This window comes from Mustelus asterias, chromosome 17 (genome assembly GCF_964213995.1).
Source record: "Mustelus asterias chromosome 17, sMusAst1.hap1.1, whole genome shotgun sequence".
NCBI classification, from domain to species: Eukaryota; Metazoa; Chordata; class Chondrichthyes; order Carcharhiniformes; family Triakidae; genus Mustelus; species Mustelus asterias.
The window spans coordinates 8,363,105-8,387,224 of record NC_135817.1 but is presented as its reverse complement, the minus strand read 5'-3'; the positions used below and the strand labels follow the sequence as shown (position 1 = coordinate 8,387,224).

Below are 24,120 nucleotides of genomic sequence, written 5' to 3'. Positions count from 1 at the left end.
CAGCAAAATGGATGCAAAGCCAATTTCGGTATTAGTGAAATTATTTACATGTCATTAGTGAGTCTCGGACGCTATTTTCTGGACTCACTTGCATTTACCTGCTCGCCAGTCGAGCTTCTCACCAGCGAGAATCACAACTGGTCTCCACCAGCGGAGATCAGATGTGATGGCCTCACCAGGGAGACCTGAGGCCATTGAAGTCCTCCAGTGGTCGGGACAGGGCTGGGTAGTGCCACCCTGGCAGTGCCTGCAGGGCACCATAACTGCCATGGCAATGCCGAGGGGTGGGGCCTGAATGGGGGTGGGGCTATGATGGGGTGAGAGAAGGGAAGTTCGGCAAACGCGGGGGGGGGGGGGGGGGGCGGGGTGATTGCCGGGGGGAAGGGGGAACTCTGCCGACAGGGGTGATCGGTGGGACGGTAGGGGAATCTCTGCAGGGGTTGTGATCAGCGACAGGGGTAGTGATGTCTGTGGGGATCAATGGGGTGGGAGAGGGATTGATGTCCATGGCGGCACGGTAGCACAGTGGTTAGCACTGCTGCTTCACAGCTCCAGGGACCTGGGTTCGATTCCCGGCTCGGGTCACTGTCTGTGTGGAGTTTGCACATTCTCCTCGCGTCTGCATGGGTTTCCTCCGGGTGCTCCGGTTTCCTCCCACAGTCCAAAGATGTGCGGGTTAGGTTGATTGGCCATGCTAAAATTGCCCCTTAGTGTCCTGAGATGCGTAGATTAGAGGGATTAGTGGGTAAAATATGTAGGGATATGGGGGTAGGGCCTGGGTGGGATTGTGGTCGGTGCAGACTCGATGGGCCGAATGGCCTCTTTCTGTACTGTAGGGTTTCTATGATTTCTATGGGGCGGTTTGCTGGGGAAGTGGAGGCAGGAGATCTCCCAGATCACGAGATCGGGGCGCCCGCGCGTTGACGCTCCAAGAGGTCTGCAGCCGGCTTCACCGGCGTGCTTAAACTTCCTTGCGCCCACCCCCCACCCCCCCCAACTTTCTTGTTCGAATGTCCGCCAACTTTCACTTACCCCTGCACCTGCATGAAAATAATGAAAAACATGATTTGATTTTAATTTAACAAAAATTTGTACACACATGCTGCCATGTGTTTACTGTTAATGTTTAATGCACAAACTTATTTTCCAAGAATGAAATAAAAACATTCCTTTCACTGTCTTTGTGGAAATATCTCTCAAATTTATTTAAAGTTGTCTCAGATTGGGATCCCTTCCACATTTCCTAATTCTAACCGGTATGATTCTTAATGAGATGCCACTGAATGCAGGAATCCCATGATAAATCTGTATCCCCCACCCCCCCTGCGCTGAAAAGATAAGAGCACAACCTCCACCTATGGGACCCCTATTTGGATCTGCTAGATCTCAGCGTCGCCCACCAAGACTATCTAATCTTAGGATACCCCTCTTTTGTTGCTAACTACTGGAATCTCTTTCCCCACACCCTATCCCCCCCCCCCCCCCCCAACCTATGTTTGCATAATTCTCAGACCCTCTTCAATGCTGCCAAACTCCCAGGATTCCCACTGCGTTATGTAAAACCCTGGAGCTGTTATCTCACTCTTATCAAAATCGAGGACCCAGTCCATTACTGTCTGATTTGATGAGCGTCCTTTCCCCCAGTGCTGCTAGAGAGCAGGCTCCCACCACCAGCATGAAACATCCTGCCTGCTGTCTTGTTGCATATCCAGTGCTTCAAAACAGATGAGAGAAAATGGTGTGCAAGTGTACATAGATAGATGTTCAGGAACACTGATTTAAAGTTTTTGGGGTAATATGGGCAGAACCATGGAGTTCAAATCCCAAAAGTAAAAGTTGTAGAATAACATAGGAATGTATTCAATCATTGTGGGCGCGATCTTACCGGCCTGCTGCGCTGGTCAGTCGGCTTGGCAAGCCAAGAAGCAGCCAGGCACCAAACGCCATCTTCCCGGTCCTGTTTTGCCAGCAGGATTGGCTTTGCACCCAGAAAGGGCGCAAAGTCGATTTAAATATTAATGTCATGATTAGCATGACGTCACATCCAGCACAGCAGTTTCCGGCCTTACCCAGAATCACTCGCGGCCCCTATCAGCGGGGACTAGGAACCATGGCCACACTGGAGGGATCGGAGGCCATTGAAACCCAGGTGGCAGGGGGTGCATAGCCGGGCAGTGCCAGCCTGGCTGTGCTCACCAGGCACCTGGGCTGTGCCCACCGGGATACGGGCAATGCCAAGGCTGTGCAGCCTGAGGGTAGGGTGGGGCTCTGACCTGGGGGAGCTCTGCGGTGGGGAGGTGGTATGCAAGGGGTTGATTGGCAAACGGAAACTGGCAGATGGGGGTTAATCGGCATGGGGGGGAGGCACGGAGAGGTCATGACAGGGGTCTCGGTGCCGGCAATCTGTTTTGTTGTGTGGGGGGGCGGTTTGGGGTGACGTGAGCTCTACCAGGAAACTGGGAGATCAGGACACCCTGCACAATGGTGCCCAAGTGCTCTGAAGACAGCTTCACTGGCATGCATAGGCACCACAACTCTCTGCTACTGGCACGTATCTCTCTGCTGTCAAAAAGTTGACAGTGTGGGACGATTGCACTGCCAAACTCACTGAAAAAACCGGAGTGAAACACTCCGGTTTTCAAACTTCTATGACACTTAGAATTTTTTGGTGAAATTGCGCCCATTATTTTTCACATGGCATAACACCCCCCCTTTTTGTAAAACAGTGTGTTCATAGTATGGCAGTTGCAAACTTAGTTCTTACAATCAAATGTGTTTTGAACACCTTGCATTGTTTATTTCCATTTGTTTCTTATTTTCATAGTGGACTGATAGTGCACTCAGTATTAACTTACTAAACTCATACGCTTTGAACATTAGATGTGACTTGACTGATTAGTTATCTGATCTGTTTGGATTTTGGTCATAACTGATAAAACTGGCCAGTAACTAGTTGCTTTGTTAAGATAGGTTTGTATTATCCAAAATATTACCTGAGATACCTTCAGCTCACTTAACTGTTGGAGAAAAAAATTATATGGACATGTTATGATCCAGAAAAATCCACAGTATGTTAGATGCAGATGCAAGTTCTCAAACATCTTTTTTAAAATAAGAATATTCAATGATAAGGCCCTAAAATGGAGTTATGCGCAGTCGTTGGGGGGGAAAAAGTTAGCTGTTCATTTTAAAACAACTTATTTTGCAGCTCACTTTTTGTCTTTTTTTAAATAACTCTTTACATGATGGTTGACCTGATGTTTTTGAAATTTGACTTTTCTTACTCATATTGACTCCCTCAGCATTCACGCTCTTAGTTGTCCTCTTAATTACCTTCCAGCATCTTGCTACCTCCCTCGTTTTCAGTTTTTCACCTCGTTGTGGTCTGTAACAGATTCTAATTCTCTGCTTCTGAACTCTGAGAGGAAGTTAACTGAAACGATAATGCTCGAATCACCTGGCTAGCACCAGTCGGAAATATAGAAACATACTCTAACATTGTTTTGTGTGTTTTACCGTACTATTAAAATTGATGCTCAGTGACCTTTTTGTATTTGACATTTCTGTAGGTCCCTAAATACCTTTCTCAGCAATGGGCTACGGCAACAGGAAGAGGTGAAGTAGGAAAGATAAGGATAGCCAAGTAAGTGAGCTTTGTTCTGTCGCAATGTAGCTTTCCGAGAATGATACATGTATATTTCTAAAATGATAAACTGATGAGCATTAACTCATCTGTTTCCTCTCTCTCTCTCTAACAGGAATCAAGGGAAAACAGAGGTAAGAAAATGCAATGAAGCAAGTAACATGATGGGAATCAGTGATAAACCTCAGGTTCTTGTATGCAGTCTGAATGGCAATTAAATTTAGGAATGCATACACCTCCAATGTTTACTTAATAACAATTAACATTTTGTGGCCTTAAAACTTCACCTGAATAGAAGAATATTGTACAATTCATGAAATGCCCCTAATAGCATGACATTCTAACTTGCCATGAGTAATGCTATGAGACAAACATCTGGCAGTATATACTATTTCATCTAGTAATTAAATGTCTTACAGTACAGATATGAGCATCATTATGACTGTATGATTCTCATGATTGATATTGGAAATACTAATCATAAACCTCTCCATTATATCTAAATGCCAGAGCTAGAGATTAGGTTTCTTAATTGTTACTGACAGTTTTGGTGGGAAAAAACCCCATGAAATTGTCGCTGACAATTTTCTTTTCCAAACATGCACAAGTGGAAATTGGTAGAATTTGCTTCAAACATTAAGATGTTGTTTGATACTGAGATAGTAGAGTTGAGAAGATTTCCTTCGCAGGACAGGCTGGGCCGTTCTCTTTAGCAAAGAGAAAACCTCATTGATGTCTTCAGAATTATGAATGGGTTGGGCTGTAGAGAGAATGTTTCCACTTGTGGGAGAATCTGAAACCAGGAGCCATAAATACATAGTAGAAACTAATAAACACAATGGGGAAATCAACAGAATTATCTTTACTCAGAGTGGTTAGAATGTGGAACTCACCACCACAGGATGTGGTTGAAGTAAATAGCTTTCAACAGAAAATTAGAAGAGTAAATTAGAGAAAGGGAAATAGATAACTGAAAGGGTGAGATGAGGGAGATGGAATTGGAGGAGACTCTTGTGGAGTATAAATACCAGCAGAAGCTTTTTTTTTCAATTAGTGTGACGAGTAGGCTTATATTAACACTGCAATGAAGTTGTGAAAATCCCCTAGTTCGCACACTCCTGCGCCTGTTCAGATACACTGAGGGAGAATTTAGCACGGCCAATGCACCTAACCAGCATGTCTTTTGGACTGTGGAAGGAAACTGGAGCACCCAGAGGAAACCCATGCAGACACTGGGAGAACGTGCAGACTCCTCACAGACAGTGACCCGAGCTGGGAATCGAACCCAGGTCCCGGCATTATGAGGTAGCAGCGCTAACACCGCTGTGCCACCCGTTAATTAGGCCGAATAACCTTTTCTGTGCTGCATATTCCATTTAATAGCTAATTCTGCTTTTTAACCGTTAATGTTGGAGATTGCCTTGTAACTTATTTTAAAAATACACATTTTAAGAATGATTCATAATGGGGTATCATACTGTTTCTTCCTCTAAGCCAATTCTCCATTTCAGCCAGAGTTTCTGGGCTGCAGAAGTGCAATTTTGTTGCAGTTTTTAACATGCAGGTGATGTGGCTGTGCTTTGCTTCAGAACCAAAGGCGGGCAGGGTCTTTATAATGGATACCGTAAAAGGAAAAAAACGTTATCTTGTCACGCCTAAGTTCACATCACTTCGCAGAGTGAAGACTAAAACACACCACAGTGATGAAAGAATAATTAGAGGAGGGAGTCCTTCCGGCCATCCTGATGTGCACATTGGTAGCTGGCTCAGGAGCAGTGGGACTGCTTGACAAGGGAGTTGATCAACAATTTAAAAATTATTGTGTTGAATTTACAACTTGTACCTTGTATTTTACAGGGTTAACACACAGGGCCACGCACATCAGTTCAGAACAGATAAATTGTCATGTAGGGACTCCACAACATACTGGATCCTTAGCCCCACAAAATAGTTGTCTGAAGTGTAAACTTTTATTCACACTGCGGCTATTGCCTTGAATCATGTGCATCTTTTCCATTGTCAAAATATGGCTATATGGTGACTGATTGTATGTAGTTAAATGAAAGATAGCTGCATACTGCTTATGTTTTTAGATAGCTGCTGGGATGGTCTCAATATACCTTTGCATAAATGGAGGGATAGGTCTCAACTTGGGTAACAGGTTCGATTGACAGCCGGATTTGAGATCTCAGAGAAGGAAACGATCCTTTTTTGACTGGCGATCTGTTATGACAACTTGGAGGTCAGAGGCATGCCTATACAGAATTATATCAATTGTAGTTCAGCCGAAGTCCTTCGACTCGCAACAAGTCCTGATCACCCACCACCCCTGACTCCTGGACTACACATTCTTCTGTTTTAAAATTCTCATCCTCATGTTTAAATCCCTTTGAGGACTCGATGGCTCAGTGGTTAGCACTGCTGCCTCACAGCACCAGGGACCCAGGTTCAATTCCAACCTTGGGTGACTGTGTCTGTGTGGAGTTTGTACGTTCTCCCCGTGTCTACGTGAGTTTCCTCTGGGTGCACCAATTTCCTCCCACAGCCCAAAGATGTGCAGGTTAGGTGGATTGTCCGTGCTAAATTGTCCCTTAGTATCCAAAGATGTGTAAGTTAGGGGGATTAGCGGGGTAAAGATGTGGGGTTTCTGGGATAGGGGCTGGGTAGGGTACTCTGTTGGAGAGTCGGTGCAGACTCGATGGGCCGATTGGCATTGTAGCAATTCCAAGATTCTATAACTCACCGCTCCCTAACTCTGTAACCTCCTCCAGCCCCTACAACATTGCAAGATCTTTGCGTTGCTCAAATTCTATGCATCCTCACCCCCTTTAACACACCATTGGCGACCCTCCATAAACCTCTCTGTCTTTCCACTTCTCTCTCCTTCATTGAGTCCACCCTTGAAAACTTACCTCACCAACACTTTTGCTCATTATCAGTGTTTGATTATTTCTTTGAACACCTTGGGATGTTTAACTATATTAAAGCTGCTACATGAATACGAGTGATTATTTCAGGCAGCAGCAGAATTTCTACAGCTAGTGTTTGAGTGTCTTGATTGTTTTAAAATTTTATGCCAGGCCAACCCTGAGAGGATTAGGCCGGATTGAGAGTGTAGAGGGTAAACTTCTCTTTAAAATTTTAGGCATAAAAGTAAATGGCCAATATTAGCCAGATGGTAGAGGAATATCATAGAATCCCTACAGTGAGGAAGGAGGCCATTCGGCCCATCGAGTCTGCGCTAACCACAATCCCACCCAGGCCTATTCCCATAATCCCCCCATATTTACCCTGCTAATCCCCATGACACTAGGGTTAATTTAGCATGGCCAATCAACCTAACCTGCACATCTTTGGACTTTGGGAGGAAACCGGAGCACTCGGAGGAAACCCACGCAGACACCGGGATAATGTGCAAACTCCACACAGACAGCCACCCGAGGCCGGAATTGAACCCGGGTCCCTGGCGCTGTGAGGCAGCAGTGCTTGCCACCGTGCCGCCCCGGGATATGTTTTTCACTTTTGTAAACAGTTTACTATTCATTCAACTAATTTATGTAAATAAAACAATTTTTTTAGTCCGGAGACTGAATTTTGGTCCAGTAGGCCTGTGTATTCAGTTTACCTTTTAGCATAGAAATGAATCTCTTGGCAATGTGTAATATATTTCCACAACTGGCAAGAGGGAGACATTGATGTAGTGTAATATAACTGGACTTGTAATCCAGAGACTCGGGTAATGCAGATGCTGAAATTTGAATTCAATAAAGAGTCTAATGACCATGAAGCCATTGTCAATCGTTGTAAAAATCCATCTGGTTCACTGATGCCCTTTGGAGAAGGAAATCTGCCGTCCTTACCTGATCTGTGATGCCTGACCCACAACAATATGGTTGACTCTTAAATGCCCTCTGAAATGTTCTCGCAAGCCACTTAGTTCAAGGATAATTAGGGACAGACAATAAATGCATAGCTCTGATTTCCACAACTCCACAGTAGGTCGTTGTGGTGTCAGCTTCCTGGCCCTAGGCTCTGAATTCCCTTCTGAAGCCTCTTCATCTCTCTCCATAAAACCTACTTTGACCAAGTTTTTGGCCACTTATCCCACATAGTTCAGTATTGAATTGTGTTTGTTATTCACTCCTGTGAAGCACCCTAGGGTGTTCTGCTGCATTAAAATCTCTATATAAATGCAATTTGGTGATGGTTGCTGGTTCAGCTTGTGGCAGAAACCCTGAGCGATACTGAATCTAAGGAAGTATTTTCCATTGAAACGCAAATTGTTGCCTGCTCATTCTCTCTGTTAGATGAGAGAAGGGCTGAAAAAAAGTCAAAGCCCTTAAAAATAGAAGAAAATTAATGTCATCTGTTCATCCACTATGTTGCAGTATGATTCACAGATTCCAAACTTGAAAGTTGGGCACAGATTTTAAAAATGAGGGTTAAATAGTCAAAACAAGGGAAACTATTTTGCTTTTTGAACAGCCTGAATAGTCCAGTCAAAGCTATTTTCTATGTTTTGCAGCACCATTTATGTATAATTTACAAAAAAATCTGGTGTAACGTCTGCTAAAGCCAGCCTTTTAGTAGCATGAGCTGTCCAGTTTATGTGATCATCATTTATGCATTTTTACTGGCTAAATGAACTGTTAAGATTTCTATAAATACACATTCTTTGAATTTTGGTTTGATGTGCTTTATTTCCCAAATGCAGTGAGCACACTTTGTTTTAGGATTTAAATTGTCTATTAGCAAAATGCAAGAAATTATTAATCCCCTTGCTTGAAGAATATGAAAAAAAAAAAATGTCTGTGTTGCTTTAGCCCCCAGCACCAGTAACTCTAAACGGACATTTGAGGTCAAGCAGCATTGGCCGAAGATTTAGCTGTGCTGCTCCCGGTTTGAAATAACAGAATAGGATTGAAAATCATCCACAAAATCAGGGCATTAATGTGGAGAGCAATAAAAGCTGTCCTATTTTCTTAATGTAATCATGCTGCATGCATCATTTAGCTTTCCCTCTCTTATAAACCTTAAAAGTAGCTCCAAGCTGGTGTCAAGTCCAGCTCTATTGGGTGAAGCTTTTCCAAAGCCATGCCTCGTGTGACATATGAACAAGAAGCAGGAGTAGACCATTTGGCCCCTTCAGCCTGCTCTGCCATTTTGTAAGATCATGGCTGATTTGATAGTAACTGCAAATCTATATCCTGCCTCTGTCTTAATAACCTATCAACCCCTTGCTTACCAAGAATCTAACCACCTCTGCCTTAAAATTGTTCAAAAACTCTCTTTCCATCGCCTTGTCAAGAAGCGCTCCAGAGACTCAGAGAAAGAAATTTCACCTCATCTCTGTTTTAAATGGACGACCCCATATTTGTAAACAGTGAACCCCAACTTCTGGATTCTCCCACAAGAGGAAACATCCTCTCCACATCCACACTGTCAAGACCCTTCAGGATCTTAACTATTTCAATCAAGTTGCCTCTTACTTTTGTAAACTCCAGTGAGTACAAGCCTAGCCTGTCCAACCTTTCCTCATAAGTCAACCTGCCCATTCCAGGTATTCGTCTGGTAAATCTTCTCTGAACTGCTTCCCAAGCATTTACATCTCATTAAATAAGGAGACCAATTCTATACATAGTACTCCAGATGTGGTCTCACTAGTGTTCTATATAAATTAAGCATAACCTCCTCACTTTGGTATTCAATTCCACTCGCAATAAATTATAACATTCTATTAGCTTTCCTAGTTACTTGCTGGTAATTAGGAAATTACCAGCTGCATGCTAGCCTTTTGCGATTCATGCACTAAGACACCCAGATTGAACTGTACCCAGAGCTCTGCAATCTATCATCATTTAGATAATATGTTTCTCCTTTATTTTTCCTGCCACAATGGATAATTTTACATTTTCCTACATTATATTCCATTTGCCAGATCTTTGCCCACCCACTTAACCTATTTCTTTTTGTAACCTCCTTATGTCCTCTCCACAACTTACTTTTCTACCTATCTTTCTTTGCACTATCAGCAAATTTGGCAACCATCCCATCCATCTCCTTACCAAATTATTGATGTAAATTGTCAGCAGTTGAGGTCCCAGCACAGATCCCTATGGCACACCACTTGTTACATCTTGCCAACCTGAAAAACAACAATTTATGTCTACTTTCTGCTTCCTGTTAGCCAGCCAATTTTCTCTTCATGCCAATATGTTACCCCATGACCATGAACTTTGTTTTTCTGCAATAACCTTTTCTTTGTGGCACTTTATCAGATGTCTTCTGGAAATCTAAGTACATCACATTTGATGGTTCCCCTTTGTCCACTGCACACATTACTTACTCAAAGAACTCCAATAAGTTGGTTAAACGTGATTTCCCTTTCACAAAACCATGTTGACTCTGTCTGATTATCTTGAACATGTCTAAGTGCCTTACTATAATTTCTTCAATAATGGCTTTTAACATTTTCCCTCTGGCAAATGTGAAGCTGATTGGCCTGTAGTTTCCTCCTTTCTGTCTCCTTCCCTTTTTGAAGAATGGAGTTACATTTGCTATCTTCAAATCTAATGGGACCTTCACCGAATCTAGTATGTTTCAGAAAATTAAAACCAATGCATCAACTATCTCATTAGCCACTTCTTTCAAGACCTGAGGATGAAGTCCAACAGGACCCCAGCACTTGCCAGCCCACAGCTCCAACAATTTACTCAGTACCACTTCTGTGGTGACTTTAATTTTCTTGAGTTCTTCCTTCCTTCCACTTCCTGTTTTATAGCTATTTTTGAATGTTACTTGTATCCTCTATGGTGAAGACTTGCGAAATACATGTTAAATTCACCTGCCATCTCCTTGTTTTCCATTATTATTCAGACTCATTTCTATAGGACCAACACTCACTTTGTCGACTTTGTTTCTTTTAAAAATATTTTTGAAAACTCTTATGTTCTCTTTTTATATTTCTGGGTCGCTTTCTCTTGTGCTCTAATTTTTCCCTCCTTATTAATTTTTCAATCATCCTTTACTGTTCCTTATATACCATCCAATCTTTTGACCTTCCACCTGCCTTTGTAACGTCGCCATGCTTTCTGATGACTTAAAGAACTACTTCCAATTAGGAATACTCTGTTGCCAAATCTGAACTAAGGTTAAATTATGTTTTAAGATAAAATGGCAAATTAATAGCCTGGAAATAAAATGGTGCAATCTTGTAATATTTTATGATTTAATTGAAGGGCTTTATCATGGGATAATAATGACTAAGAGCGATCTTTCAGTACATCTTAGTTTACCCATCTGGAAAGACCCCGAAGTCTCTCCTTTGGAACATCCAAGACTTTCAAATGATTCAAGGGTTTCCACACCACTGCTCCATCCTGGGTCTGTCCAGGATCTGTGTCCAAAGAAGAGTTTCCTGATATGAATCCAAAAGTTATCTTTTAGTGCTTTGAACTTGTGCTCCTTGTCCCATTTTGGTAATTACATTTTAAATCATTTTCTGCATTTACGTTTTCCATATTGTTAACTACCACCGTCAGCTCTAAGGTCATCTCTCTGATGCTTCCTGTCCAGAAGGAATCACGAAAACATAGAATGATGTGGCACAAAAGACAGTCATTTGTCCTGTTATGTTTCTGCCAACTCTGAAAGGATTATCCAATTAGTCCCATTGCCCTTTCCTTTCCCCCTGCCATTTTCTCCCTTCTAAATATTTATTAAATCCCCCTTGAAAGTTCTTGTACCATTCTTTCAGATAGTGCATTCCAGATCATCATGACTTGCTGTGTTTAAAAAAAAATCTTCTCTCTGTTTGGTCCAAATTTCTCTAGAGTTAGTTCATAACTTAAGCCTTCAAAGGGGATTAGTTCCATTCAATACAGCCTGTCTTTAAATGGCAAAAGACGTTTTTCAGCATGGCACTATATTTGTCATCACACCAACTTTTAAGATTTTTAAAATTCAAAGTAAGGCAATGTTGTGACGGTTTTGCTAAATCTCACAGTTGCCAGGATTTTGCATGTGGAAAATATAAGAGAACAACATGTGGCAGCCAAATTGTATTTTCCACATGGAACTATGGAAAGAAAAGAAACCAAACTGCGATGCTCCATGACCATACTAAGGATTATATGATTCTGTCTTGGCTTTCTGTAAAGGTGATGTGGAGATGCCGATGTTGGACTGGGGTAAACACAGTAAGAAGTCTCACAACACCAGGTTAAAGTCCAAGAGATTTATTTCGTAGCAAAAGCCACTAGATTTCTTACTTTCTGTAAAGAGGCAGAGTTTACATTCGTCTTGTTTATAGCTCACTGTACACTGGTTTTCACTATTGCCATTTTGTATCATCTGCAAGATAGCTTCTGAATTCATTCACTAGTTTGTCAGTGTTTTTCACCATATGATGGGGATATAATCCATTGAATTCCATCATGAATTAATAGGCTGGGAAAAAGTGCTTGAATAAATCCTGAACAGCGTGACAAATAGCTTAGTTGTACCTAAGATATTGGATTGAGGATATGGCTGAGAGAGAGATTAATTATCAAGACTGCAGCTAGAAAACGGACTGTCGAATAGAATTAGCACGAGGAAATCCTGATTATGGAAAGAATATGCATAAATTATAAAATGCCTTTTCTTTCTTGTCACTATTGTGCTATTTGCTCCACCTTGTCTATTCCAATTCTTTTACTTCTAATTTTTTTTTGTTAATGCCTCTTAAACTCTCTATCAGCATCTGTACACTTGTGTGAGCACTTTGAAGTTGCATACCAAGCCATCAGCTGCATTTTAAAATGTAGCACCCACATATCAGGCCTGGCTGCATTCAGCCCCTCACACCAACACTGGTTGGTTTATCCAGAATTTGCTAAACCCATATCGCTTCTCGGCCTTTTGGCTAAGATCAAGTGTAGTTATGCGGATGCTGCACTTGCTTGAGGTCATTGGGTTACATTGAAGCTTCATATGTTTCATATGAAGCAATTTTTAAAAGCAGTATCTCGGCCTTTTGGCTAAGATGCAAATGAGATCAAGTCTTGGAGGAGGAATTGCTTTCCCTCCTCCAATCAGCTTGGCTCATGTAGATCAGGCCCAGTACAGGGTAAATGGTCGCTTGCCCTGTCTTGCCAGCCTGGATCGGAAATGTCTCAACTTGTTGAGACTCTGAATTGGATTTGATTTGATTGAATTGGAAAAGTATTTTTAAAAAATTGGTATCACTTCTCGGCCTTTTGGCTAAGATCAAGTGTGGTCTGCAGATGCTGCACTTGGTAGTGGCCATTGGGTTGCATTTCAGATAAAGCTCGGCACAACATCGTGGGCCGCAGGGCCTGTTCTGTGCTGTACTGTTCTATGTTCTATTTAAGCTTCATATGAAGCAATTTTTAAAAGCGGTATCTCGGCCTTTTGGCTAGGATGCAAATGAGATCAAGCCTGGGGGGTGCAGCGGAGACGTCTGCCTACTCCAATCAGCTTGGCTCATGTAGATCAGGCCCAAGACAGGGTAGGGGTTGCATGCCCTGTCTTGCCAGCCTGGATCGGAAATGTCTCAACTTGTTGAGACTCTGAATTGGACTTGATTTGATTGAATTGGAAAAGTATATTTTAAAAAGTTGGTATTAAAAGCAGATATTTTACAGGGAATTAAGTTTCCAATTACTTTGTCAAAATATTAATAGATCATAAAAGCAACAACCTGAGGTATATTTTAAATTCAATCGCTATACTATAATAAAGATAACCTTCCATCTTCATACCAAAATAAGAAAATCTTTTTTTTAACTCCATGTGGCCTTTCTGTTTGCTGGCGTTGTTCATTCCTTCATTTTTGCATCACCCAATCTAAATTCAGTCTCTCCTGCTCATTCCCAGCCTCCTTGAATATTCAATTTAGATTCATGTTTTGTGGCTAGAATTCCAGATTCTAACCACCCTCTTTGTAAAGATTTTTTTTTCTAAACATCTTTAATTTTTTTATGGTCGCAAGTTTGTAGCTTCTAGTTACAATCTTGCAGACAGTGGAAACAACCTATTACCCTAGGGTAAGGGGTTTGGATGGGGAGGAGTTTGTTAGGTGTGTTCAGGAGGGTTTCCTGACACAGCATGTGGATAAGCCTACAAGAGGAGAGGCTGTACTCGATCTGGTACTGGCTAATGAGCCTGGACAGGTGTCGGATCTCTCAGTGGGGGAGCGTCTTGGGGATAGTGATCATAACTCTATCTCCTTTACACTAGCATTGGAAAGTGTTTATCTGGAGTAAAGGGAAATATGAAGCCATCAGGCAGGAGATTAGAGGCGTAAATTGGAAGGAGGCATTCTCGAGGAAAAGTACCGAAGTAAGGTGGCAGATTTTCAAGGAATGTTTGTCTGGAGTTCTGCATGACAACGTTCCGATGAGACAGGGAGGTTTTGGTAGGTTACGGGAACCGTGGTGCACGAAAGCTGAGCTGAACCTAGTCAAAAAGAAAAGGAAAGCGTACAAAAGGTTCAGAGAGCTTGGCGATGATAGGGATCTAGATGAGTATATGGCTTGTAGGAAGGGACTTGAGAAAGAAATTAGGAGAGCCAGAAGGGGTCACGAGAAGGCCTTGGCAGGTAAGATTAAGGAGAACCCTAAGGCGTTCTATAAATATGTGAAGAGTAAAAGGATGAAATGTGAAGGAATAGGACCTATAAAATGTGAAGGTGAGAAAGTCTGTACAGAACCGGAAGAAATAGCAGAGGTGCTTAATGAATATTTTACCTCGGTATTCACGATGGAAAAATACCTGGGTGGTTGTACTACAGGATTGAGGCGGACTGAAAAGATTGAGTATATAGACATTAAGAAAGAGGATGTGTTGGAAATTTTGAATAACATCAAGATAGATAAGTCACCGGGACCGGATGGAATGTACCCCAGGTTACTGTGGCAGGCGAGGGAAGAGATTGCAGAGCCTCTGGCGATGATCTTTGCGTCGTCGATGGAGACGGGAGAGGTTTTGGAGGATTGCGGATGTGGTTCCTATATTCAAGAAAGGGAATAGGGATAGCCCAGGAAATTACCGACCGGTGAGTCTAACCTCAGTGGTTGGTAAGTTGATGGAGAAGATCCTGAGGGACAGAATTTATGAACATTTAGAGAAGTTTAGTATGCTCAAAAGTAGTCAGCACGGCTTTGTCAAAGGCAAATCGTGCCTTACGAGCCTGGTGGAGTTCTTTGAAAATGTGACTAAACACAGTGACGAAGGAAAAGCGGTAGATGTGGTTTACATGGACTTCAGCAAGTCGTTCGATAAGGTCCCCCATGCAAGACTTCTCGAGAAAGTGAGAGGACATGGGATCCAAGGGGCTGTTGCCTTGTGGATCCAGAACTGGCTTGCCTGCAGAAGGCAGAGAGTGGTTGTAGATGGGTCTTTTTCTGAATGGAGGTCGGTCACCAGTGGAGTGCCCCAGGGATCTGTTCTGGGACCCTTGCTGTTTGTCATTTTCATAAATGACCTGGATGAGGAAGTGGAGGGATGGGTTGGTAAGTTTGCCGATGGCACGAAGGTTGGTGGTGTTGTGGATAGTTTGGAGGGATGTCAGAAGCTTGAGCGTGACATAGATAGGATGCAAGACTGGGCGGAGAAGTGGCAGATGGACTTCAACCCGGATAAATGTGTAGTGGTCCATTTTGGCAGGTCAAATGGGATGAAGGAGTATAATATCAAGGGTAAGACTCTTAGCAGTGTAGAGGATCAGAAGGACCTCGGGGTCAGGGTCCATAGGACTCTTAAATCGGCCTCGCAAGTAGAGGAGGTGGTTAAGAAGGCGTATGGTGTGCTGGTCTTCATCAATCAAGGGATTGAGTTTAGGAGTCGGGAGATAATGATGCAGCTTTATAAGACCCTCGTCAGACCCCACTTAGAGTACTGTGCTCAGTTCTGGTCACCTCATTACAAGAGGGATGTGGAAATGATTGAAAGGATGCAGAGAGATTTACAAGGATGTTGCCTGGATTGGCTGGCATGCCTTATGAGGATAGGTTGAGGGAGCTCGGTCTTTCTCTTTGGAGAGACGAAGGATGAGAGGTGACCTGATAGAGGTGTACAAGATGTTGAGAGGTATAGATCGGGTGGATTCTCGAAGGCTTTTTCCCAGGGCTGAAATGGCTGCTCCAAGAGGACACCGGTTTAAGGTGCTGGGGAGTAGGTACAGAGGAGATGTCAGGGTAAGTTTTTCACTGAGGGTGGTGAGTGAGTGGAATCGGCTGCCGTCAGTGGTGGTGGAGGCAAACTCGATAGTGTCTTTTAAGAGACTTCTGGATGAGTACATGGAACTTAATAGGATTGAGGGTTATAGGTAAGCCTAAGTTGGTAGGGACATGACCGGCGCAACTTGTGGGCCGAAGGGCCTGTTTGTGCTGTATTTTTTCTATGTTCTATTCCGTTTACCTCATAGACCTTGATAATCAAGATCTCTGTTTGGGTGTATGCCTTAATCTTTTCATCTACTGAAAGAAGCCCTAACTTAAGTTTTTCTGCATATCTGTAGGCAGACTGGTTAAAATATTAAAAGCTGGCAGATTAGCCATTGTTTTAGTCAGCTTTACGTGCAAGACTGGCTTTTGAGCTACAAGTAGCTTGCATGGCTGTGAGGCTGGAGTTTTTGGGTGCAGAAGCCAAAGATATGTTTTGTGTAAGGCAAGGAAGCAGAGAGGTCCCTCTGAGTCACCATCTTGTTTCTGTGCCTTCTATGGGTGAAGTAGAATGCCACACATTTTACACGTTCCCAGCTCCATTTCTGGTGAGCATGTTGCAGTGGGGTGTCTGGTAGTTATTTAAAGCAAATGTTAGGGTGTGGAACTCTCACCTCATGTGACTGCTTAACTCTGGGTGTACATTTGTGAGATTAAGTTATCTTATTCTTGTTGGTCGCTCACTTGCATGTGAGATCTGGTTCATATTGCATTTTGAATAATCTGGTTGAAAAAAGGGATGTTCGTGTAACTTTGAACTGAGCAATGTGGAAATCCATTTGCATTTCTCCAAACTAAAGACAGCACACTATTAGAGTGTCACCTACCTCTGTCACGTTTAAAAATTAAACATGCAACATTGAATTGAAGGGATACAGAAAAGCATCATTTTCTCAGTAATTGCTGTAGCGGAACGCTGATCCTCATCATTCAATTACAATTTTGGTTCCAATTACTTGCAACCTTGTTTATATTTTTTTGGCTATAATATTGAAATATTAAGGAAAAGTCATAAACTGTTCTGCTCTTTGCCTGTGCAGTTCCCAACTTCTGTGATGGCTTTCATACTTTATTTGGTCTGCTAATGGGATGCCTCAGTCTAGAGCCATAGCAGCATTGATGGTGTTTCCCTACTTTCATATCTGTTGCATTGTGTCCTTGCAACAGTTTTGCTTCCCGATAGTATTTGGTGCCTAAATGATTAAAAAATGTTTTTCTGCGACTTGTCTTTATTTTTGGCTTTGGAATATTTTCCTTACTTTTCCTTACGTGAATGTTTTATTCAATACAATCAATTGTGCCCACAGTGTGTACCTTTTAAACAGCTATTAAAGGCTGACACTTTTAATGAAAGGTACAGAGTGATTTTAAAACGTTGCTTTACATAGAACATAGAACAGTACAGCACAGAACAGGCCCTTCGGCCCACAATGTTGTGCCGAGCTTTGTCTGAAACCCAGATCAAGCTATTTCTTCCCTATCATCCCGAAGTACTCCATGTGCCTATCCAATAGCTTCTTAAATGTTCCTAAAGTGTCTGACTCCACTATCCCTGCAGGCAGTCCATTCCACACCCCAACCACTCTCTGAGTAAAAAACCTACCTCGGACATCGTTCCTATATCTCCCACCATGAACCCTACAGTTATGCCCCCTAGTTACTGCTCCATTCACCCGAGGAAATAGTCTTTGAACATTCACTCTATCTATCACCCTCATCATCTTATAAACCTCTATCAAGTCTCCTCTCAACCTCCTCCGCTCCAAAGAGAAAAGCCCAAGTTCCCTCAACCTTTCCTCATAAGACCTACCCTCCAAACCAGGCAGCATCCTGGTAAATCTCCTTTGCACTCTTTCCAGTGTCTCCACATCTTTCTTATAGTGAGGTGACCAGAACTGCACACAATATTCCAAATGTGGTCTCACCAAGGTCCTATACAGTTGCAGCATAACCCCACGGCTCTTAAACTCAAACCCCCTGTTAATGAATGCCAACACACTATAGGTCTTCTTCACGGCTCTATCCACTTGAGTGGCAACCTTCAGAGATCTGTGGATATGAACCCCAAGATCTCTCTGTTCCTCCACATTCTTCAGAACCCTACCTTTGACCCTGTAATCCACATTTAAATTTGTCCTACCAAAATGAATCACCTCACATTTATCAGGGTTAAACTCCATTTGCCATTTTTCAGCCCAGCTCTGCATCCTATCTATATCTCTTTGCAGCCTACAACAGCCCTCCACCTCATCCACTACTACTCCAATTTTGCTGTCATCAGCAAATTTACTGATCCACCCTTCAGCCCCCTCCTCCAAGTCATTTATAAAAATGACAAATAGCAGAGGACCAAGCACTAATCCCTGTGGCCCTCCGCTGGTAACCGGTTTCCAGTCTGAAAATTTTCCATCCACCACCACCCTCTGTCTTCTGTTAGATAGCCAGTTACCTATCCAATCGGCCAAACTTCCCTCTATCCCACACATCCTTACTTTCTTCATAAGCCGACCATGGGGGACTTTATCAAACGCCTTACTAAAATCCATGTATATGACATCAACTGCCCTACCTTCATCAACACACTTAGTTACCTCCTCAAAAAATTCTATCAAATTTGTGAGGCAAGACTTGCCCTTCACGAATCCGTGCTGACTATCCCGGATTAAGCTGCATCTTTCTAAATGGTCATCAATCCTATCCCTAAGGACCTTTTCCATCAACTTACCGACCACCGAAGTAAGACTAACTGGCCTATAATTACCAGGGTCATTTCTATTCCCTTTCTTAAACAGAGGAACAACATTCGCCACTCTCCAGTCCTCTGGCACCACCCCCGTGGACAGTGAGGACCCAAAGATCAATGCCAAAGGCTCTGCTATCTCATCCCTTGCCTCCCAAAGAATCCTAGGGTATATTTCATCAGGCCCAGGGGACTTATCAACCTTCAGTTTATTCAAAATTGCTAGTACATCTTCCCTCCAAACATCTACTTCCTCCAGCCTATCAGCCTGTGACACCCTCTCTTCCTCAAAAACATGGCCCCTCTCCTTGGTGAACACCGAAGAAAAGTATTCATACCAGTTTATTGAAACAGTGCAGTCAATTGTGATTTCCTATGTCAAATGCTAACCATTGTTTGAATCATGTGGCTCCATTTGCGCAGTGCTGCGGGACCTGTGAAATTGTAGCAGCTGACTTGGCTATTTTTATCCCCCAGGTTTCCTTTACTTTAAACGAGGAGCTTGCAAGCATCCAAAATGCCAGCGGAAAAGGTGCACCAATTAGTGCACCCAGGGAGCACCCGTTCACAATGCAGAGTGTTGGAGGACAGACATTGTCTGTTTTTACAGAAGGGCCATCAGGTGAGAGCACTAAAATGTGGAAATTTACCAGATGATTTACTTGCATTGTTAATGTTGGCTGATGAAGCCCCCATCTCATTAATGAGCTAAATAAAAGCTGTAGCAGAGTTTGTGACTGCGACCTGGGAACAAAGTTCTTACGGTTTTAATTACGCACAGTAAATACTTTTAAGAACTCGATGCTGATTCCTTGTTGGGAACACCATGGGGACACCACCTTGGGTTGCAATCTTTCAAACTATTTTTATCTGAAGGAGAGAAAAGTTGAACTCCAATTTTAATGCACAATGCAAACACGGTAAAATCCAGAAATTACTTGGACAGTTGTGAGAATAGAGCAATGCTAGCTTTTGATTTAAATGTGGACAGATTCAGAATTTAAAGATTATTATAATGATTTCATTAAAGGGGCTTTCGGATCATGGATTTATGGTTTAAACAGAAAAGTTGTGAAGCGGCAAAATCAGCAGAAGAAACAGAATTGTGAATCTGTCTTCCTTGCCCAATTTTCTGATCTTCAAGCCTGCTTTACTTGTTCTTTTCCATGTTCCAGACAGCACAGTCTAACTTCATATCTCATGTGTTCCAATTTCAATGTAACAAATGCTCATCTTCATTTAGAGCATTTACATTCTACTGCAGAATAATGAAGGGGCTAATTTGTAAAGGATATCTGATACTGCCATTGTTTGATGGGGATGGGAAGTCCTGGATAATTCCTGATATTGGGAGCATTCTCTCATATCTTGAGGAAAGTCGAGACCAAATGTAGTTTTGAAGTGAAGTGGGGTTGGAGTCCAGGCAGTAATAAGACTTTGGTGGAACTAAACAATTCTGTCCCCTTAAAAAGGACAGAGGATACAACTTTAAAAATATAATAAAAGCAAAATACTGTAAATGCTGGAAATTGGAAATAAAAACAGAAATGCTGGAAAAACTCAGATCTAGCAGATTCTGTGGAGAGGGAAACAGTATTAATGTTTCGAGAGCAAAACAGTTTGTGACATTTCCTTGATATAACAGCATTAATGTTTCAAGTCGAAATGTTGACTCTGTTTTTCTCTCTCCACAGAATCTGTTTCTCCAGAATTTTCTGTTTTTATTTATAAATATAATTCCATTATAAATTCCTACATCCACATTCAAAACAGAATTTCCGACATAAACTTGTTATGCTGTCAGTACATTGCCTTCCCACTAAGGCAAAGATGTATAATTTAGGTAAGACCAGTAGTGACAAACAGTTTTCATTTGGTTGCCTTATGAGGAAAGGTTGGACAAGTTGGCCTGTTTCCACTGGAGCTTAGAAGACTGAGGGGTGACTTGATTGAAGTATATAAGATCCTGAATGGTCGTGACAAGGTGGACACGGAAAGGATGTTTCCCTTGTATGTTAGTCAATAACTAGCGGTCACTGTTTTAAAATTAGGGGTTGCCCTTTTCTCTGAGGATTGTGCAACTTTGGAATTCTGCCTTAGAAGGCAGTGGAAGTGGGGTTGCTGAATATTTGTTAAGGCAGAGGTAGGTAGATGCTAGTTGGGGAGTCACAGGGGTTGATGGAAATGTGGAACTCCAAACACAAACCAATCAGCCCTGATCTCAATGAATAGCGGAGAAGGCTCGCAGGGCCAAATGACCTACTTCTCCTCTTTCGAATGTTCGTATTTTAAACATGGACATAGGCATTTGTAACAAGTAAAGTTAGTTGGAAGTGCATGCAGATGTAAGTTTTTTTTTAAGCTATTACTCAGCTTTGCACATATTGCAGAGTTGAAAGTTGTTGTGGTGGAGATGATGAGAGATCAGGAGCCTAGCTCAGAGATCGATGGGAATGCTGGTGTTGCAAGTAGTCTAATTTAGCCTGAGGCCATGGTCAGGAATGGAGATGGTGAAAGAACAGTATTGGTAGTGGGGGCGGAAGATAATGGCTTCCATTATCCCAGTGATTAATGGAGATCCACATGAGCAATTTGACAGTAGAGACAGTGGAAACATCAGGACAAGTGTAGAGAGGGCGCAGAATGCACTCTGGGTGGGGGTCTTCAATATCCATCACCAAGAGTGGTGAGGGAACCAATAAGGGAGGGGAAATGTATTTGACCTCAACCTGCTTGCCGCAAATGCATCTGTCCATGATAGTATTAGTAGGCGTAACTACCGCGCAGTCCTTGTGGAGTCAAAGTCCCATCTTCACATGGACGATACCTCCATTGTGTTGTGTGGCACAACCACTGTGCTAAGTGGGATAGACTTCAAACAGATCCAGCAACCCAAGTCTGGCATCCATAAGACGATGTGGGCCATCGGCAGCAGCAGAATTGTATACAACCACAATCTGTAACCTCATGGCCGGGCATATCCCCCATTCTACCATTACCACCAAGCAGGGGATCACCAACCCTGATTCAATAAAGAATTCAAGGGCATGCCAGGAGCAACACCAGGCACACCTAAGAATGAGTTATCAATGAAGTTACAACACAGGACTATTTGCATGCCAAACAGCATAAGCAGCCAGTGATGGACAGAGTTAAGTGATCCCATACCCAATGGATCAGATCCAAGCTGTGCAGTCCTGCCACATGCAATTGTGAATGGTGGTGGACAATTTAACAACTCACTGGAGGAGGAGGCTCCATAAGTATCCCCATCCTCAATGACAGAGGAGCCCAGCACATCAGTTCAAAAGATAAGGTCGAAGCATTTTCAGCCATCTTCAGTCAGAGTGCTGAGTGGATGATCCATCTTGGCCTCCTCTGGAGGTCCCCAGCATCACAAATGTCAGTCTTCAACCAATTCGATTCACCCCACATGACATCAAGAAATGACTGAAGGATATTGCAAAGGTTATGGGCCCTGACAATATTCAGGCAATAGTACTGAAGACTTATGTTCTAGAACGCGCCTAGCCAAGCTGTTCCAGTACAGCTACAACACTGGCATCTACCCGGCAATGTAGAAAATTGCCTAGGTATGTTGTGTACACAAAGCAGGACAAATCCAGCTGACTAGTTATCACCCCGTCAGCCTACTCTCACTCAGTAAAGTAATGGAAGGAATCGTCAACATTTCTATCAAGTGACACTTGCTCACCAATAACCTGCTCACTGACACTCAGTTCCGCCAAGGTCACTCAGCTCCTGACTTCATTAGTTTTGCTTCAATTATGGAATTCCAGAGTTGAGGTGAGAGTGACTATTAATCAAGCCTGCTTTATTGGCACCCCATCCATAAACATTTACTCCCTTCATCACCAACACAGTGGCGGTAGTGTGTGCCATCTACATGATGTACTGTAGGAACTCACCAAACCGCCTCAGACAGCAACTTCCAAATCCATGACCACTACCATTTAAAAGGACAAGGGGAGCAGACATATGGGAACATCAACACCTGGAAGTTCCCCTCCAAACCACCCACCATCCTGATGTGATAATATTTTGCCGTGCCTTCAGTGTCGCTAGGTTAAGAAGGCAGCTCACCACGACCTTCTCGACGGAGTTAAAGATAGGCAATAAATGCTGGCCCATCCAGCAATGCCCACGTCCCAAGAATGATTTAAAAGTAATTGAACTTGGAGGAATAATCCTTACCTCATCCTTACTTCATGTCCTGGAATCTCTTTGTGTCTCCTTATCATTCTATCTTTTAGTTTCTGTTCCTTTCCCTTTTTCTTTGTTTGACTGCTCTGGCTCTCTTTCCCTCTCTTTCTCTCTTGTCCTTTTTTATATCAGTCAAAAATATTTGTCAATTGGTTTTCCGGGGGGTTTACATGATAGCTCTTTCCCCCACCTCCCCACTGTTCTCACTGCCTCTATTCCTTCACAATGAATATGGCCTTTTATCCACAACAGTCCAGCCAGGCCAAATCCGACGTGGTTTAGGTCTTGGGTCCCAGCAGAGAAATAACAGCATTGCATGATATAAGTCGATCTATCTGACTAATGAATTTATGAAGTTTACAGTTCAATTCCTGCCAATGTTCTACTACTCATTTGAAGAATTGTCCAAGTATAACCTAATTTGTTGTTTGAAGGGGGCATCTGAACATAGGAGCAGGAGTAGGCCATTCAACCCCTGGAGCCCGCTCCGCCATTCAACTAGCTCATGGCTGATCATCTACCTCAACACCATTTACCTGCACAATGCCCATTTTGTGTGATGTCATTAGTATCTAGGGATTTATCAATCAATCTCTTGTCTTGAACATACTTAATAAACCAATGGTGAACCTGATTTCTGCAGACAGATATCTTTCTTCCCTTGCATTTTCTTTCACCCTTATTCAAATGGTACTAATATAGTGGAGGAGGAGGTTGAAATAATGAATGTTGCAAAAGATGATGAGCTAGTTGTAAGAATTCTAGGGACACTGAGGGCCGTAAACACGATTCGTCTATTATGTCCAAGCTGCCGCCTTCACAACTCTAGGACCCAGACTTGCCGCTGAGGAGATGTCAGGCCTGCTTGTGGATCTGTACCAAATATGTATCAGTTAGTCCAAAACTGAATGCAAGCCAATCCTTTTACAATACCAATCATATTCAGAAGTCCTGTGTACACATTGCAAAATAAGACTGATACATCAGGAATTATCATGTGTTGTTCTCTGGAAATGTTCTAAGTTTCAGAACGATTTAGTGCTGGTAGAAATGTCCGAACTGCAGCCTATTTATAGGCTTCTTCCTTGCTGATATGTTCTGTTTGAATTTGGGGCTCTAAGTTTGAAAAATGCTGTTCTCGGAACCGTGGGATCAATGGCGGAGAAATCTTGAATGAACACATCAGGATTTGTTAGTATTACAATGGGATGTATATATAAACTAAAAGGAACAAGGGTTAAAATTTATATAAGCTCTCCCTCCTCCTTGACTCCATCATATGCAAC

The 24,120-nt window shown here is 42.6% G+C and overlaps 1 protein-coding gene and 1 pseudogene across 2 annotated transcripts in view; both read left to right on the top strand.

Annotated features, from left to right (window-relative positions):
- The window catches only part of gtf2f2a (general transcription factor IIF, polypeptide 2a), a 315,225-nt gene that overhangs the window by 17,871 nt on the left and 273,234 nt on the right, over positions 1 to 24,120 (top strand). For both annotated transcript variants that reach the window (XM_078232255.1, XM_078232254.1), the window contains exons 2-4: positions 3,570 to 3,643; positions 3,759 to 3,777; positions 19,088 to 19,232. In XM_078232255.1, coding sequence (XP_078088381.1) covers positions 3,570 to 3,643; positions 3,759 to 3,777; positions 19,088 to 19,232 — 238 coding nt within the window. The remainder of the gene's footprint in view (positions 1 to 3,569; positions 3,644 to 3,758; positions 3,778 to 19,087; positions 19,233 to 24,120) is intronic.
- LOC144506696 (U2 spliceosomal RNA) lies at positions 12,529 to 12,730 on the top strand (annotated as a pseudogene).